The 20,005-nt window shown below is 36.9% G+C and overlaps 3 protein-coding genes across 4 annotated transcripts in view; 2 read left to right on the top strand and 1 right to left on the bottom strand.

The window, feature by feature from the left end:
• Positions 1-20,005, top strand: part of EMB2423 (telomere length regulation TEL2 family protein) — a 60,337-nt gene that overhangs the window by 1,019 nt on the left and 39,313 nt on the right. The gene's annotated exons all lie outside the window — the stretch shown is intronic.
• Positions 2,838-11,734, top strand: RLP4 (receptor like protein 4). The gene is made up of 9 exons (XM_087325975.1): positions 2,838-3,074; positions 3,871-4,917; positions 5,017-5,164; positions 5,679-5,750; positions 9,565-9,636; positions 9,810-9,881; positions 10,090-10,167; positions 10,697-10,881; positions 10,956-11,734. The coding sequence occupies exons 1-9, from the start codon at positions 3,005-3,007 to the stop codon at positions 11,078-11,080; spliced, it is 1,869 nt and encodes a 622-aa protein (XP_087182101.1). The 5' UTR covers positions 2,838-3,004; the 3' UTR covers positions 11,081-11,734.
• Positions 12,300-18,785, bottom strand: LOC147859632 (putative copper-transporting ATPase HMA5). Of its 2 annotated transcripts, XM_087325972.1 has the most exons (7): positions 18,449-18,784; positions 16,889-18,369; positions 16,332-16,586; positions 15,976-16,098; positions 15,037-15,519; positions 12,945-13,402; positions 12,300-12,508 (listed from the first exon to the last, which is right to left on the bottom strand). In XM_087325972.1, the coding sequence occupies exons 2-6, from the start codon at positions 18,329-18,331 to the stop codon at positions 12,980-12,982; spliced, it is 2,727 nt and encodes a 908-aa protein (XP_087182098.1). In that variant the 5' UTR covers positions 18,332-18,369; positions 18,449-18,784; the 3' UTR covers positions 12,300-12,508; positions 12,945-12,979. The 2 variants fall into 2 exon arrangements, with proteins under 2 accessions (XP_087182098.1, XP_087182100.1); XM_087325974.1 differs by having other exon boundaries at positions 16,889-18,785.

Here is a 20,005-nt window from a genome sequence, read left to right as displayed (position 1 = left end):
GCAAGCAAATTTCCAACATACGGCAAATGATATTTTCCTCAATATCTTCACCATGGTTATTCCTAATGATGCCTTGGTCTACTTGAACATTTATGCAAACTCATACTTCAACAAGCACACTTTCAAATTAACCTTCTCGATAACACATTTGCAGTTAGTGGTAAAAGAACTTTAAGCGTTTCGTTAAATACAAGCAACATATCCCCATGGATTATTCATTTTCTTATTTACCATTATTGCAAAACAACAAATGGGAAACATGAACTATATATAAAACCATTGGTATTGGGGTGCTCATAGAAAGTACCCCAAAAATTATAACCATCTTTTGAAATTTGAACCACATGTATATTTATGAAGTGTCAAACCATTTCATAAGTGTCTACATTGATCAAATTGATGACTTATCTTGGATGGCTCGTGTGTATCAACTTCCTATGACAATTTATAAGGTTTGCCCTTTGATGCAAGTTTAGAATATACTTTTGCCTCATCGAGCTTTGAAGAGATTTCATATGTATTATGTATGTATATGGAACGGTTAAATATACATTGATACGAAGATTCTTCAAATAAATTTCTTTTGTTGTAGCCAGTGGGCAAGCGACTTTTCATGTTATCCTAATGTTTAATACTCCACAAATTGTGAATACAAGCATAACATTGACAATGATATGTATGTGTACATGTACTCGAGGAACATATATATAAAATAATGTCACACTTTTGAGGAATAGCATTTGAGAAACCCGAGAAGCAAATATCTGAGATTTCATTGTTGATATGATTGATCTTATACTTTGTCGAGGAAAAACCAAGCAACAACCGCAACAGAATGTGATGAAACATGGTTAAGATACATCATGGCATTCAACATGGTTGTTCGCTTGACGAGGCACGATATCAATTCATGAAACGTTATAACTTGTTACACATGATATTGTAGTCTAAAATAGAATCGACATTCAATTAAAGCCCATCTCATCGATTAGAGGTCACAAACAAACCAAAACATTGATAATCTAACTTGTCACACAACCTATTGGCCTTCATATTACAGCAGAATAGATGTAAATGACTCCCAAAGTCAAAACTTACATTCTCATAGCGAGGAATATTAAGTATCAGCAAGACATCTCAACTTTGATGTTATAGTGAAAGATACATCAAGAACTCCCCATAGAAGCAAGCAAATAGAGAGAGCCTAACATTTGAGGGTATAAAGGTAATATATACAAACCTTTATAGCAAAAAAAGTGTGAAAGGGGCATAATTGTAATTTAGTTTAACAATGAAGAACAATATAGGGCAAACTATAAACCTTCTCTCAAAGGGTCCCTAAGTGTGTGACAATTGTCGTGACACCAATATTTTTTTTGTCCACAAGCAAGCGGTTAGTGATTGTCCTTGAGATATTTGATGAATAACTTGCAATTGTTGAGTTGCACTAGCATGACTTGCTCCATTATGTTTATTGTCAACACTACGATCTTTGTAAAAGTGGGAGCATGCAAGACATATTTTATGCATTTCTAACATTCTTCATTGTCATCAAACGGAATATCATTGACACAATGAATGAAGTAAGTGATGACATCATTCGTCTCCACATTGTGACATAGCTAAAAATTTTGCAATTTGCCAGACCATTCATTGTGGCTTGTCACATTATTAGATGCCCCCAAGTCGATGAACTACATGCCATTCGCCTCAATAGTGCTTGTTGACATAGAGTTTGCGTTGTGATTCATCATATACAATCCACCATAGTTGTCACAGTAGGCATTGGTGATGAATCATTGATTGCATTTTAAAATCGTCTGAATCTAGTTGTTCTAATTATTGCTCATTATTTACTTCCCATGAGAACGACAAATGACAACCATTTTTACAAATGCCTACACAAATTGTTCTCCTACAAAACACACAACACCGTTTAATGGAACGATGATGATGACAATGCACACATGAAGTAGGTTTAGTTGATATGCACACTATGTGCTAAACACAAACAAACATCGATCTAGGAGCTTGAGGTAGCTATATATAGGGAACTAGCTACCTAGAAGACATTGACACGTTAAAAATACTCGAGAATAAGCTCTTATTGTTTTTATTAAATAGCTTGTGAATAACTTTGATATATGGCATTAAGAGTACCCGCATAAGACACATAACAATGTTTTGGGAAAAACCTTGATTTAGGTGGTGTTATGGGCATCCGGGGCATCACTTCCCTCGACATAGATAGAGAACCTACTCATGCATGATACATGAAAACGTTTTCTCGACATTAATGAAAGGCTCAATCTGTCAAGTACATTTGGAGGCATTCCCACGCGACGACAATCACTTGGGATGACTTGACATAAGAAAGAGGAACTCACAGAAAACAATGGATGAATGGCATAAAAGGCAACAAAGATCTATGATTTACCCGCGGGAAGGCTACTTGATAGAGGGCAGATTGGGTAAATACCCTATATTTTGTTGTACACCAATTGTCTCACGGGCCAAATTTGGCTTTAGAAGACGTTAATATATCTTTCTTTCTTTCTTTCTCTCGTTCTCCTCCGGGTTTTAAAATTTATCCGAAAAATGGGTCCCAAATGGATACATAGATAAATGATTAATGCTCCCAATGCGAGGCAAGTTAAGTAAGGAATAAAACATAAACTTACAATTTACAGAGGGGGAGGCAAACATTAACATCTCTCAAACTCAAATTTGTTCAATCTATGTCTCTAATAATAGTGACAAGGTCTTACTTAGATTCTGTAGGCCTGTCCTACCAGCAGCAGCAGCAGTAGCAGTAGCAATAGTGTCGAAGCAGCTGCCCCACATAAGAAGCGAAGCATCATCCCCTCGCTTTTCTTTTCCTTCCTTTCTTCCTTTCTTCGCACTGAAAATTGCACATCCTTTGCTTCCTTCCTGACCTTTCAAGACCTACATCTACTTCTCTCTCTTTCAATTATTACTCAGAGTCGCGGCTGAAGACCTAATCATGAGATTAACGAACCTCCTCATCGTCAGCTTACTATTATTTGAACACGTCCGAGCTCAGGACATGTCAGGTTTGCCCAATTTCGTCACAATTTTTCTTTATTTTTTAAATGATTTTTTTTTCTCTAGTCCTTTTTTCCCCACAGCTGTGGATTTTGTTACTACTGCATTGCTATGAGATGTTGCCCTTTTTTTACCTCCGAAAATTGCAGAATATTTTTTTTTATATCTAAATCACTGGCAAAAATCCATCTCTTTCTCTACGCAAAGATAATTTTTCATGAATGTCTCTTGTATTTGTAGATTTTATTGCCAATCCAAATGGTACCATAAGAACTTTTTGAAGGGTTATAAGTTATGTTTTCTAAAATAAATTGCAATGAATACTTGTCCGTAAGCATGAGAAATATGCAACAGTAATGATCCGATGGTGGGAGACTGGGCATCATGTCTGGTAAATCATGCAAATTTACTTTGGAAATAACCTTATGCAATTCTGTGTGTAAAAAGAATCCGTAGTTCATTTTGATGGATTGTATGACTTTGCTATACAAATATAAGATTTTGAAACACAAACATATGGTATTGCGTGGGGCAGTCATGCTTTGAAGTGACAAAAAGTTTTTACGTGACATCTGGAATCTTTCACCCTCCTTGCTCTCACCAGTTAGGTATCTACTTTAATTATGTCAGACTCTATGGAAAATTCTACTTGATTTTTGGTTGGAGTTACGTTCATGTGACTGAATTTATTGTCCACGTTTGAGTTTATATATCATGTAATATGGGTTCCTTAATGCTGATATGGAAATCAGATAGACACAGAAATACAAGCTGCTAAGATGGATCATTGCTCATTCTTTGCAGGTCTTCCTTTTATGATCCATATTAGCTGTGGATCTTCTATGGACATAAGGCCGCCTGGTTCAAATGCAATATGGTCGAAAGACGAGTTCTTTAGTGGGGGGAGTGCAGCAAATGCCTCAGTTCGCAGTGGATATGCTCCTGCAGATTTTAACACTTTGAGATATTTTGATGTATCTGATGGCCCAGAAAATTGCTACAACTTGACTATGCCTAGTGGTCACTATGTGATAAGGGTTTTCTTTGCATTTGGCCCAATTGACAACTCGAATAAAGAGCCTCTTTATGCTATTTCCCTTGAGGGAACCCTTGTGCATTCCCTAAAGCAAGGGTGGAGCAATGTTCCCGATCTCTCATATGCAGAATTCAGAGCTTTCATCACCGATGGTGCAGCTACTCTTTGTTTTCACAGCACAGGGCATGGAAATCCGTCAGTGTTGTCTATAGAAGCACTTCAAATCTTAGGTGATGCATACAATGCCGCAATAGAAGACTACAGGATTCTTAAGACTGTGCGACGAATTAGCTGTGGATCGAAGGATTCAAAGTATGGGGTAGATTATAGTGCTAACGTATGGGGAGGTGATCGTTTTTGGGCCACAGATAAAGACCTAGAGACAGCAATGAGTATGTCAATAATCACCACAAATAGTATAGAACATGCATCGGAAGCACCAAATCTAGTTCCTGAAGCAGTCTTCCAGTCGGCATCAAAAACCTTAGTAGGGTCTGGTTTATCTTATATTCTTGAAGTTGAACCCAAAAACAACTATTCGATTTGGCTATACTTCGCAGAGATTGATAAAAATGTTACTGAGAAGGGGCAAAGGATCTTTGACATCTCTGTCAATGGTAATCCCATCTTTAAAGATTTTGACATCATTGGTCATGCGCGGAAACCTTATTCTGCAGTTATACTCCATGCATTTGTGCCAATTGAAGGAAGGTTTTTAACCCTTACCTTCTCTCCAAGTCAAGGTGGAATTCTGGTCAATGGGTTTGAGATATTTCAGGTTATACAAACAGAATACAACACACTGAATGAAGAAGGTGATTTCTGTTCTCTTTTGGTTTGGGACATGTTTAACGGTGGTTTTCAAAATTTAGTCTTTTCGAAAAAGAGCTGAATATATTTGTATTGGTATACAGTTTGGGCTTTGCAGTCTTTAAAGAAAACCCTTGGATTACCCTCACGATTAGGATGGAATGGTGATCCTTGTGTTCCTGAAGAGCATCCTTGGAATGGAATTGATTGTCAATTTGATTATGACAGCAATAGTTGGGTTATTGATGGATTGTAAGTATCAGTCTCAGAATAAGCCATTATGTCTTCACATAGTTTTTAGTTTTCCATAATTGTTAGAGCTTTGAACCTTATATGCAAGCACCCTTGTCACTTGCACTTCTCCTCAAGAAGAAATTTCCCCTACCCGTGATAAGTGCTCATTAAGTATGAAGATACAAGATTGTGAGCATGTATAAATTGTCTTCTGTTTTCATGTAGTATAGAGTGCAAGCTCAAGAAGTAGTTTTATGGTTTAATATATAGCTTATTTATTCTGTATCTAGTTTTCAATAGAAATAAATACAAAATCCTTGACATTGCCACCATTTTGTTTCCTGCCTCTTGATTACCATCTAATCCCATATAACTCCATGTTTTGTCAACATCCAAGGAGAATAAGAGTAGATAATGATGCTAAGCAAGTATGTGTTACATTTTCTGCAGTTTAGTTTATCAAGTGTCTCTTAAGTGATGCCATTCTAATTCTGGTTTTATGTATCTGGCTTTTTTTATTTGATTGGTTCAGGGATCTTGATAACCAAGGCATTAAGGGCTTTCTAACTAATGATATCTCTCATTTACGGCAACTTCAGAGTTTGTAAGTCTTCATACTCACACACACACACACACACACACACACACACACACACACACACACAAGGGGAGAGAGATTCTATTATTGTCTTCGGAGGTCAAATATTGATCTATGAGACCAAAAATATTACATTTCACATAATACATGTGAAAGTGAGTAGCGGCATTGTATCCAAGTGTGATACTCAGACTCTCGAACTTGTTTTGGACAAAGTGTGTATAGTCAACCACTCTCATTACTTGTGCCCCAACGCCCCGTCTCACATGAGCTAAGTCACATAAAAGCAGTGGTCCAAATGGCAGAAAACAAGATGAGCTCTAACATGTATTGATGTGTACGGTTTCCTCATTCTATGAAGAATATGGTTTTGTAGGTAGGTGTAACATGTGTAGTACCACATTTGTCCCATGTTATGATACATTGGCATTGCAAAAAAGCCTTATTTACAGAGGAATCTAGTGATGCATCATAAAGCAAGTGTATTGCATTCCATTTACCAAACCAAATTTCCATATCTTGCATCTAACCAAAACACAAAAAATTTCTTTTACGTCTTTTGGATCTTTTTATTTGCTTAAGCATGTATTCAAAAACCCATTCCATGGCCATGATCTCAATGGAAAGTGACCCCATCTCAAGGAGGTGTATGGCGTTTGTTTCTTAACTTGTAGAAACTTTGTAAGAAAATGTTTTTGGACAAATTTCAAACTTTTTCTAATTAGATTTAGGAAGCAAGTGGAAATTCTTTCCTCAATAGAGTTTCGTCTTGCTTATTGGCAATTCAACTTATTCCACTACCCATGTAGTTAGTGGGTGACCTTTCTCCATTGCAAGTATTGTTTTTCACACACATTTATTATATACTTGTGTGTTTTTACAGAGATAGATAGATAGATAGATAGATAGATAGATAGATTATATTATATTATCGTCTTCGGAGGTTAAATATGACCTATGGGACCAAATAACATATCTTGTATGAGAGAGAGAGAGAGAGAGAGAGAGAGAGAGAGAGAGAGAGAGAGAGAGAGAATAGAATAGATGTTTTATCTTCCTTGAGGAGGCCAAATTTGATCTATGGGACCAAATAACATATCATCTTGTATGTGGCTCCTTCCTAAGAAGGGGGCTAGTACTTTGTAGTAAAAACTCTCTATATGAAAACAATGCACTCTCATATGTGCTCACCCTTGGTGGACATTTGGGTATGACATTATCATGCCTGTCTTCCAAGCCATCATATCTCTTGCAGATTACCTTATACACTAACCATGCAATAAGTAAGTGATATTCATCCTTCACTAAGTTTTCATTGTATACCTTGCATATCTTCATATTTGGATGATGATATCTAACTTGGGTGAGCGAGTTTGAAGAAGTGTTAAGGCTCTCCGAGAGCCAAGGCACATGGGGTTAGTGAGAGATGCAATTGTATACATTTTGGCATTTTATGTTGTATTGGGGCCAATTTGGGGGTTAATATTTGCAATGCAATATTCCAGTTTTGATATTTTAGGATCCAGCCACTTCATCCTTAGTGCCTCTAGTAATCTTATCCTCGATGATCATATACTTCATAGCATTACTTGAGAGCTCCCATGTCTTTTACTTCGCATCTCTTAAATCATTTTGTAATCTCAACCTAGCTAAATGAAAGGATTTTGCTCTTATTAGTTTTTCTCTACTTAGCATCCTATGTTCCAAGCTTGTTTTGACAATCTATGACCTGGCACATTCTTGACTTTTGTGATATACTTGTATACCCTTGGCATGGGTAGTACCAGTATGGGCTGAGCACCTGTTTCTAATAGTGTGATAGATAGGATGTTGAGGATTTTATCCCCAATTGTCTACATAAGAACAATTTCTGGATTTTCTCTATTTCCTTCCATGCACTAAGTGAGATAGTGCCACCTCACACTTTCACTTCATAAAGCACCACTTGGACTGCCATAACATTGAATAGCATCAACCTCACTTCCCATCTTTGAGAATCACTTTGGTTGAATTGGTTTTCAAACATATAGTAACTATTCCAACGCACTTGAAGTCTAGACTTATAGCATACATTTCACCTATTTGTCAATGGGACATTAATACCAAGGTATTTGAAACTTTGCACAACTTGTATTGGTTCTCCCTTGTATATTAAAGTGATCTAGTGTCTTGGTTATATTGCCCTTATTGCCATCATTTGTGTTTTGTCCACATTAATAATTAGCCAACTGATTTGACAGAATGTGTCTATTACATCAAAGTGTTGCATATCATCCAAAATATAAATAACATTATCAGCATATAGGAGTATAACAATAAGCTCATATGTGAATTTTGGGCCATCCAATCTTCTTCTTTTGCAGCCTTGGTTTACTATTACATCAAGCTTATTTATTAATAGACCAAAAAGTGTGGGAGACATTGGATACCCTTGCTTGACACCCATGTTGCTCAAAAGGTACTTTGAGAAACTACTATCCATTTTTAATTGGCGCCTAACTTGCTCATACAATCGTGCTACGGTTGTTGTATACTCTAATGATATTCTAATCTGTGTCATTCTTTTCCAAAGCTCACTTCTTGGGACAATGTCATACAATCGTGCACAATTGTTGTATACTGTAATGGTATGCTGATCTCTATCATTCTTTTCCAAAGCTTACTCCTTGTTACAATGTCAAAAGAATTCTTGATGTCCACAAAACAACAATATAGTGTTTTCCCTTGAAATCAACTTCTCCCATAATAACTCTAAGTGTAACCAAATGATCGATAGTTGAATATTTTAGTCTAAAGCTTGCTTGACTTAGTGCTTGTTTGTGATGATGTTCAGCCCACGAGTTAATCTTTTGTTCCATGATACTACTATATAACTTGGCCATAGCTGAGCTAACCATGATAGTTTGATACAAATTTTGTATCACCTCTTTTATGGATTGGTTTAATCCAATTCATGAGCCAATCTTCCGGAAAACCTTGTTTGATAGCTTGATCCATGATAGTTGCTATCGATTGATGAGTTTGCAGTCTTGTCCATTTTAAGAGCTCACTTATCATTAAAGTTACATTTGTTGCTTTGCCATTGGTCTTCATTTTTGGCCCTCTATTAACATCTTCAATAGACACATATGCACTATTTGGTGTTTCAATATTCAATGCCACAAGCATTTCTCATCGTGCATATAAAGCTTACATGAATCCGCCGAGTACATCTTTCCTTTTGCTGTTGAGTTGTGTCTATGCTTACTTTTGTTGGAGTTTAAGCATTTGTGTTTTCTTCTTTTCTTGCATTTGATAGTATTCTCTTCTTTCTCCTCCCATTCTTTGATATTGATGCAATGTTAGGGCATTCTCATTTTTTATATTTAGTGATCTTGAGCATTTTGAGATGAGCCTTGCATTCTTCATCAAACCACACAATTGCATGGGAAACTAAGCATTTAATGTCCACCTACACGTGCACGGCAATATTGATAACCTACCTTGAGGATGACATCCTTCAATTGCTCCATATACGAACTCGTACGACGAACTCTATGTGCTCCATATACCAGAACATCACCCCATAGCAAATATATCTTCAAAGAATTTTGTGATGTTCCAAGCAAGGGAGAGTGCACCCTCTGTTTCTTTTTGCATTCTTCTAATAATAATGTTTTGCCTCCCTTTCTCTCTTCCATAGTTTTTTGGCATCTAATGCATCCTTCGAAGTAGATTCAGGTGCACAAACTTTATTGGCATTTTCTTTTGGTGTCTTCTTAGAGAGAGAGAGAGAGAGAGAGAGAGAGAGAGAGAGAGAGAGAGAGAGATGTACAAACAGGAACCTTAGTGGTAATAGCATCTCAGGAAAGATACCACCAAAGATTGGAGATTTATTACGCCTCGAAATCTTGTAAGCTAATATAATAGACCTTTGAATCATTAGAGTGTTTTATTAACAATAGAATTATTTTCATTAAGTATCACTATTCTGAATGATTAAACCCAAATTTCAGAATGTGATGCAGCTCTGTTATATAGAAGCGTGAAGTTGTACTAAGGGCATCTGTTTCAATTGTGTTTCAGAGATCTTTCCTACAATAAGTTGACTGGTTCAATTCCTGATTCTTTTGGCAACCTCACCAACCTCCGTAAATTGTATGTAGGCTCTGATATCTCCTGGGTTTATGGAAAAATGACCAAACTACTTACTGAACTCTCCGTCATATTTAATTTGAATATAACATCACAGTTCAAGATGACATTTAACCGACCATTTCATTTTACTATGATGTGTGTAAAATTCTGATTTGTAAAAAATTACATAAACATTAACAAGGCTATCTTAGACACATTTTTTGAACAGATTCTTAAATGGAAACGAACTTAATGGTGAAGTACCAGCTGTTCTCGGAGCGGGGCCTATCCATGGAGCAAGCTTCAAGTATGATTTTGCATTTTCTCGTGTGCTCATCAATTGTGTGCTGTGTGATATAATGGAAAACATTTCATGATAGATTAATGCATGTCTTTGAAGTTAATATGCTTTTGAAACAGTATTCCAGTATATTATATTGGTATTGTGCATTTTGATAAATGATGATTTGTGAAACACTGAACTAGTGGGGGTTCGGCTGGTAGCCTCTCTATATTCTTTGATATGTTCCCTGATCTCCCCAATGGAGGCGTTTGTCCATAGAACCATTCTTGACAACTTTTTTAGGGTTTCTATTGCTGCTGATCTCCCCAATGGAGAGCAGGATCGTTTTAGGTTTCCATTGCTGTTTTTCAATCATATCAGGTTTTTTAGAAATTGTTTTTCTGCATTATTTTTCTTGTCAGATGGAAGCACTGTAGCTAAATTTCTTGGCACTTCTTTGTTTTGTTGTCACTGGGTGTCATGTGACAAGTTGCATACGATGTGTTGGAACTTTGTGTATATAATATAACTGTAATACAACACATTTATGCAGCTTCTCTGGAAATCCTGGATTATGTGGAATACCTGGGTTAAAGTCCTGCCATCAATCTGTTTCAAGTGGATCAGTGGTAGCCATTGTCATATCACTTATTATTCTAACATTTCTTGGAATTCTATGTGGATTCATTTTCTACAAACGTCGACAAAACATTCTGCGGGCACAAAGATTATCCACAGGTACACAATTTAAATGAAATCCATTGAATTTTCAGAAGAAAATCAGGGAATGATAATGTTTCCTATAATTGCAGCTCGAGATGCTCCCTATGCGAAATCAAGGACCAGTTTTCCACCTCCACGGGATATACAACTGTCATCAAAACCATCAAAGCAAAACCGAGAACGCTATGTGCCTCATTACATGCAACATACTTAGGGATAGTGATGAGCCATTGTGAAAGCTCTACATCAACAAGCCCCACATATTCAAGTGCCACAGATACCGTAATTATTTATATGCTTTGCTTAAATGTTACCAAGCCAAAAGTGGTTCAAAGCAAGGTTGTCTGTTATAAACATGGTTGCAAGATCCTTGCTAAGCTGTGGCTGGAAGATGTGTGCTAGTGCTCTTGCTGACTAGGAAACCAACAAAAAAGGAGAAGGAATTCGCATAACCACTGCAACATGTTTCATGGGCAGATTTATCATACTATTATGTGGCTTGTATCATAACGCATAGTTACTGGAAAAGTTCAGCAATTACCCATACCGGTGAGAATCCTTCAATCAGAATACTGAAAAGCCTGTAGCTACAATACACACTTTTTGGTATTACTCTAAACTCTAAACAGAACCTCTCTTCTTGGTAGGAATACATGACAGTAGACACATTTTGGTTTTACCCTAAACCCTAAGCATAACCCCTCTTCTTGGTAGGAATACATGATGTTTGTCAATGTTTGATAGACTTGCATCATCACCACCATTGTTTGAAAATTGTAAATTGGTCAGGCTTAATTTGGCTCTCACGTTCCTCTATTGAAAACTTAAATTTTTTATGTTTTTGTTTAGGAAGAAAAGTTTATGTTTTCTTCCTGTGTATCAAAAGTTGGTAATGCTATATTAGGGTTTCACATTTGTCTACTGAAAGCTTGAATTTCTTGGCTTTTATTTTAAAAATAAAGTTGGTATATTAGGGTTGCTGATTTGTTAGCCGAAATACATAGTCTAATTATTTATGGTTTTGTTTAGTAGTTTTAATATATGCCCTAACATGATTAAGGTCAAATATTTAAATCATTAATTTACGAATGTTTTGTTACAATTTTGCTAAAGTGAGTTATAATGTTTATGATACAACTTTATATTTTCCCCTACATGATTATAAATTTATATAGAACCATTTATTTATTTGATGGAAATCTCTAAAAAAACCTACCAAGTAATACTGTAAATTGTTTGAAGTCTTTTGTAAATATCATGTTTTCCGAAGTCTTTTGGGATTTGTTTGAAAAAAATGATTTTATAAAAAGACCAATTTATGTATGGTATGAGCTAAAGTAATTAGACTTTTCAAGTCTTGACCAGAGTAGGGTTTGTCCATGAGTTCAATTAGTAGCTTTACTCGTGCATTGCCCCCGACATTAGCCATGGTATTGATAGTAAAGGAAGATCCCTTCATTGCATTTTTTATTATTATTCGAGTTAAGAACATGGTACACCTTGGAGTTTTTGAAGTTTCCAAAAACCCCAATGGATGGGTAATGAGCTAGTTTGTGAAGGTTAATTTTAAGAATATTTTGACTGTTGATCTTGGTCCCTTGATATATTGGGATTTGCTCAGATGCTATTGCCAATGAGGTACCTGTTCATAGGTAGTTCTAAGTCATCCCTCATCTCTCTCTCTCTCTCTCTCTCTCTCTCTCTCTCTCTCTCATCCTCTAAGGTGTAGACAACATTTTTGGATTAAGAATCTCTCTCAAATATTCCAAAAAGTAGATAAAATTTTGAGATTTAATCATATTCTTCTCTTTAAAATACCTTTGGCCACTATCTTGTTCATCGTGGGGGTGATACTACACTTTCAATGTTGTCTCTCGTTCTCATAGACCACTTTGGGCTTTTAAGAAACATATATATTGTTCATCCCTTACTCTCTCTCTAAAGTTTGATCCTTGCCAAAGGCACGTTGATCGAATCCATTTCCCGTGTATGCTAATAATGGTATTAATGTAACTATCCCTCCAAAAGAAAAGAAAAGAAAAACCAAAGAAAAGGCAAAAGAAAGATGAGTATAGTACCTTTATTTTATTCTATTCTTTTGGAGGTGTCATCATTAAACTTTCTCTAAATGATTTCGACGATAGACGTTATTTCCAGAGAACTTGGGTCTCTTGTAAGTCCTGAGTAGCAATGAAGAGCACACAACACTGACAGATGAGAAAGCCATGGCTGCCCCAGCAACCCACGGAGGTAGGCGTACACCGATCAAAGGATAGAGTGCTCCAGATGCTAAGGGTAGTGCAAGAAGGTTGTACCCTAATGCCCATATATAATTGAGCTTTATCCTCGCAAACGTTTTCTTGGACAAGTCGATAGCTGTTATGACATCTTCGAGGTTGCTTCTCATCAATACAATGTCAGCCGCCTCAATCGCAACATCAGTTCCCGCTCCAATTGCCATACCCACGTCCGCCGCCACTAGTGCGGGTGAATCATTTATACCATCCCCCACCATGCCCACAACCATGCCATTCTTCTGTAAAAATGTCAACAAAATCAACACCATGAGATTTTATGTGTTTGCCAAATCAAGCTACCTAGGCTAAATTTACCCGGATAAAATTGGGAAGCCGCACTTCAATTTTAGGCAGACCTCTTAGTTTTCCCTATTTCGACAGGGTCATTTCGAAAAAAGCTTTAAAAGTACATACAACTCGTGCGTGAGCCCTAAGCACTACCTTGAAGGAGTGGGGGAGTTCATATCGTATATTGGTATAGAAAAGTAAGGTATCACTGATGGTACTGTGTGTAATCTTACAGTGCCAAAATGGCTAACAAACCCAATTTGCAATGGAGTAGTTGGAAATTGCTGGTGTTTGGGGGAGCCACTCTCCCTGATGTGAGTGTTTTAATTAAAAACAGTTGCGTGTGGCGGATAAAAAGTTCTCCACTCAGGAGAATGTTTTTTTGAAACTTGGTGCAGGTTGGCAGGCTATCTTTTAATCAATACAACCAAATCAGAAATACGAGCTTTCTATTTTTGGTCATTTCATATTATTTATTTCATGTACAAAAAGGAAACTCTCGGGATTAATAAAGAAAAACTAGAAGAAACAAATGGTGTCTGTCGATAAAAAAAAAAAAAAAAAAAAGCAGGATGGAAGAATGAAAAAGAGAAAGAAAAGAAACGCTGGCAGGTTCAAGAGAATGTCACTTTGTAGTACAAGATTACACTTTGTAGTACAAGATTATCCTACGACCCCTTTGTGGAGTATAGAATAACCAACACCAGCCCATTCGTAGTACAAGGTTTTTACATGGCTCATTGTAGTACAAATGTTGTAATTTTATGCTAAAGGGATAGGTATGTACATAACGCATGATGAATTTTATATCTTGTACTAAAAACGAATATAATCACCTTCCATTACTCAGGAGATAGGAATATTGTGGTAAAAACCTAACAAGTTAGGTGTATTTTGGGGTTCTCTTAGCAATTCGGAGACACCTCTAGGCTCTACTTCCTTTCCCATGCTAAAAAAATCCCAAGATCGTGTGGAGAGAATTTATTATGAACCCCAATTATATGACAAGAAACAGAAAGTACGGGTTTCATAATATATAATTGGGCTTCTATTTCTGTTGATGGGTATGGTATGGTATAATATCCTTCAATGTGGACGAATCTAGATTGTTTAAAAGCAGCATAAACAATACAAAAAACCTACCTAAGAGGTCTATCTAGGCCCATTATGGATAGTTTTGGTCCACTTATTACAAGCTAAGATCAAATCCATAAAAGCTAGATTTTCTGGATGGAGCAAAACTATCCAAAGCAACCCAAACCCAAGAGGTGGGGGTGAAACGCTTCATAGTAGGCCACTTACGTTTTATTGTCTTAGAGTCTTTTCCTACTATATTCTTTATAATGGGCGACTTTGAGTTTTATATTATCTTACGCCCACTAATTCCTAGATTATTAAGATGTTCTAAAATATCACCTCTCTAAAGCTACTATATGTTCATCAGTATTTTTTTCATGAACATTGATACATCAATGAATTACAATTCTCTCTTCCTTATACGTGAATTTTGTTTTAATCCTGAACGTTTCATAGTACGTGAAATGTTTCTATCAAAATCCTACTAGGTAGGATATATGGATCTTACCTGGAGATCCTTGATCTTGTCGGATTTTGTGCTTGGTAGAGCTTCAGCCACAATCTTGTCAATCCCAACTTCCTTTGCTACAGCCTTTGCCGTGCCCCAATTATCTCCGGTCACCATGATTCCTTCTATGCCCATAGACCGCAATACCTTGATTGCTGATGAAGCTTCAGGTTTCACTGGGTCAGATATAGCTATCATTCCAACTATTTCATTATTAATAGAGACTAAAACTGTTGTTCTTGCCATATCCTCCGACCTCCCTACAAGTTCATTTACTCCCAATGGGATTGGTATACTTAGGTCCTCCATAAGTCTCTTGTTGCCTATCACTATACTCTTGTCTCCTATATTTGCACTCACTCCATGGCCATTAATGGCCTCAAAATTGTGAACTTCTTGCTTCCAAGAGATGTGTGGATTTTGTTCCTGTAAGGATTTGGCATATTCCACCAGTGCCTTACCCAACGGATGCACGCTATTTACCTAGCAATAGAGTCACGTCCCACTAAGATTTAATCGTTATGTTCAAAATTTAAAATACCATCCATCACTTTTCATTTTTTAAACAATTTAATCAGGTTAATCTCTCTAAAGCTACTAATTTTTTAATTCATAAATTTAAAACGGGCTGTTTGTATGTTTTAAAATTTTTGGCACGTTTATTCTATTTAATACCAGTATCACGAGTTTCAAGGATCTTTAGAGTTGCTATTCAATAGAATTTCTCTTTGTTTTTAGATGAAAAATGCAACTTAAAAATTTTAATCCATTATCCTCTTCTATATCCTACATTTTATGGTATATGAGATAAGAATCAACAAAATTCAGTAATCTTCATTTATAATGGTATTAAATATCTACACATAAAAGTTTTTCTTTCAGAATGTAATTAAATGCCTATTCACGTCAAAGATAAACAATGTGGTAACAAGTAAATACCTCCACAGCAGAAACCAAGCTGTATAAAGTAGGAAGATCCATCCCATTGAATAATTTTGTATCCACTACGACAGGTTTTCCCATTGTCAGAGTTCCCGTCTTATCAAACACTATGCATTTGATCTACACTTGCATATGGCATAAAATTATGAGCTAATTCAGATGTGCAGTAAACTTAGAACATATGATCGATTGTACATGAACTCACAACCAACACTATTCATTTTATCTACGCTCACGTAGGACATGAACTTGCTAAATTCACACAGAAATGAGCTTACGAGCTAATTCGCCACTGCAGTGCCTAATACAGATCATATATCACAGATGTATGAAATTATATCACGAAAAGGGACCTTATGCGTGTTTTCCAATGCTTGGCCGCCTTTGATTAGGATTCCCTGAGAAGCTCCTTTTCCTGTTGCTACCATGACAGCAGTTGGTGTTGCTAATCCCAAGGCACATGGGCAAGCAATTACCAATACTGAAATGCCAAACTGTAGGGCAAGCTCAAATTCATCCATAGACAAAGGTATCCAGCTTTTTGGATAGGAATTAGATACTCCTGCAATGAACCATCCCAGCCATGTGATCAAAGCTGCCACTACCACCTGTCAAAGAATTCGTAGAAGAAAACATTCAGGCAAGGCAGAAGCCTGGGAACACTAAAAGCAAAGAAGACTCAATTACCCTTAATTTTTAAGACATTTACCATAATACCCTCCAAGATTTACCATAATACCCATCTGTAGTACAAAATTTACTACTGTGGATGCAATTCTGGTAAATTGGGAAAACATAAAGGAGTACTCTAGCAAATACCTCACAAGAATAACATAATTTAGAAGGTATTTTACTTAGAAGCATTAAAAACAACGTGTTATTGAAAGCATGGGAAATGAATAATGCGCACAAAGGGAACAAAATACTGTGAAATCTGATCGGCATATTTTTGCACTGGTGCTTTCGCCATTTGGGCAGTTTTTACCAGCCGGACAATCTGAGCAAGAGTTGTCTCTTGGCCAACATGTGTAGATTCTACATGTAGAACACCACTCTCATTCAAAGTTCCACCAATAATGTTATCTCCGATCTTCTTAGAAACAGGTATAGCTTCACCGGTGATCATACTTTCATTCACATGACTCTGTCCCCATACCACTACACCATCAGTGGGAAACTTTCTACTAGGAATAACCTTCACAATGTCTCTCCTATGTAGAAGTTGTGTACTTATTTCTCTCTCAGACACTCCTCCGTTCTCATCCCCAATAAGAAGAGTTGCAAAATCAGGTTGTAGATTAATGAGCTTAGCTATAGCATCACAAGTTTTGCCTTTTGCAAAGACTTCCAAGTATTTTCCAAGCAAGATGAAAGAGATAAGCATTGCCCCAGTTTCGAAGAAGTCAGTTCCTCTGAAATGCTTGGAAGATGAAGCTCTCAGGGCTGTGTAAATTGAGTAGAAATAAGCAGCATTTGTACCGAGAGATACAAGAACATCCATGTTAGAGGATCCATGTTTAAGTGCATTGTAGGCTCCGATATGAAACCTCATACCAGAAACAAATTGCACTGGAGTTGATAAGATCCATCTAAGGAGCATCCCCACGGTTAGCATATTAAGCAATGGCTTCTCCAATAGGTCTTTCACTGTGGGAATATACATGAAAACCATTGAAAGCAAGAAAATAGGTATACTGAAAGCGCAGCTCCAAAGAAACTGCCTTTTATATTCTTTCCTCTCTCTGGACCTGTCTCCTCCTTTGAGGTCAGTACTGTGAATCCTAGCTCGGAAACCAATTTCTTTATCAATGGTTTCTAAGAAGAAGCGTGGGCCTGTTTGTTCTGGATCATAGGAAACGATCACCATATGTCTCTGCAACTCCGTTTCTACTGTTTTTACGCCTGAGAGAGCTTCAAGACAAGACTGTACAGATTCCATATCGTCCTGTGAATATAATTTCTTGGTACTTAATCCTTCCAATAATTCCAAGTGCACTTGATTAATACTCTCAAGGTTTGTTAATACGCTGGCAAGACCTTCTGCTTGGAATCCTGCATCCTCTACAGCCTCCACGATCTGGTTATGATTTACTATTAAAGGATCATATTCTACTTCTGCTTCTTCTGTTGTTAATGCTACCACTGCTTTCTTTATGCCATGGATCCTTTGTAGAGCAGATTCAACACTCATTGAGCAAGCTGTACAAGTCATTCCTCTTACATTCAGACGACAAATTGTGAAATTTTGTGGTAAAACCTTCTTTTCTTGCATATTTTCTTCTTCTCCTTTAAACGTTCCAGGTATCTTTGTATGATTAGAAAGGAAGCCACCATCCTCCTGTGTATTATTCATTATCGCTCTGACCTGTTCTCTGAGGCGTTATAAGCTTCCTGCAAATTTATTACATATGTAAGTTTCAGCAACCTGGTCAATGATTGCTTTTATGTGAATCACATAAATTAAACTTACAGATTTTCTTGTTCGTCAGTTTCAGCCGATCAAACTATAATAAAGTATGCTTCTTCTCAGTATTCTCTAATCAAACTATAACATTTGATTCAATGAACCACCAAAAACTTCTTCTTCGTTGATTTTCTTCGTCTTTAGTTTCAGCTGAAGCTATGATGCTTTAATATCCAACGACAAATACGTCACTTGCGGATTTTTTTTCTTCTTTAGTTCAGCTGAAGCTATGGTATTTGCTCGAAACCCAGTTATGTCTTGGATCTTTCTCTGGGTTCTGAAGTTCCTGCATTAGACGTCTATTCAACCCGTTCAGTGTTACCAAATTGCCAAATTGTAAACACAGTTACAACTTACGTATTTACATATGCACAGATATTGATAGGGAGTTAGCAACTTGTAGAAATAAAGAGCGGATGGATAGAGAACAAGTTGTAACGCTTCAAGGGGACTACTGCACAGTAAATATACACGATTCTCCATGGAGCGGAATATGGGAAGCTTTATGTTTTTTATCAGCGAAGAGAAGAATATTTGACTACTCTGCTTAGCATACGCCTATATTCTAAGTTCTAACTATGACAGGATGAAGAAATGATTGAGTGCGAATTAGTAAGATTAAGTCGGAAACACATGCAAGTAATGGTACAGGTTAGAGTGTCAAAACAAAGAATAGCATGCACTTGTTAGAATGAGTGTCTGTGTGTTTGAGAGATCAGAGAGGGAGATCAAAGAGCCATGTTGGTAATAATTGACGTCCACGCAATGCCTAAGTTTCCGTTAGGGATGATGGGATTAATAACGGATACAACAAACTAATTACATGTGTGTGTATCCATCCACTTGTAACAGATGCAAAGAATGATAGTAATTTGAAGCATTTGGTGAACTGATGAGAGAGAGAGAGAGAGAGAGCTGAGATATATGAAGTCGAGGATCATGTAGCAAAATACATGACAGATATGGGAGAGAGAGAGAGAGAGAGAGCGCTGAGATATGGAATCGAAGATCAGAATCCAGAACAGTAGTAAAGAATAGAGATATAAGATCATCAGAGGGAGAGATAACGAGAATGGGAGTTGATGGATGTATAACAGATTACTAAAATTGATCATGAAACTTGGAAAGGTCAGAATTGAGATGCAGATACGGATAGATATAAACAAAGATACACAATGAGAGAGAGAGAGAGAGAGAGAGAGAGAGAGAACCTTAGCGACGATGAAGGAAGCGGTTACTTCTCATCTGCTTCTGCATTTGCTTCATTCTGCGTGTTTCTTATGCTCCTTCGTTCTTGTCGTCTCCTCCGTCACCGTCACCGTCACAGTCATCTTCTGCTTCTTCTTCATCGGCATTCCCGCCGGAGAGGTTTTAAAAGCGGAAGCACGATCATTGCAATTTCCTTCCTTCCTTCCTTTATATGTACATAATACATACATACATTACAATTTACATACATACATACATATATATTAATAATTATGTTATGTTATGTATGTGTGTATGGCTTTTTTATCCTTTCCCTGTCTCCATTGTAGATCATACTAGTTTGACATATTCGCA

This window comes from Azolla caroliniana, unplaced genomic scaffold (assembly GCF_043228905.1).
Source record: "Azolla caroliniana isolate FFs.n. ecotype wild unplaced genomic scaffold, voAzoCaro1.0.p SCAF_10, whole genome shotgun sequence".
Classification (NCBI taxonomy): Eukaryota; Viridiplantae; Streptophyta; class Polypodiopsida; order Salviniales; family Salviniaceae; genus Azolla; species Azolla caroliniana.
Note: the sequence above shows the minus strand (reverse complement) of the source record. Positions and strands in the feature narration are given on the sequence as shown.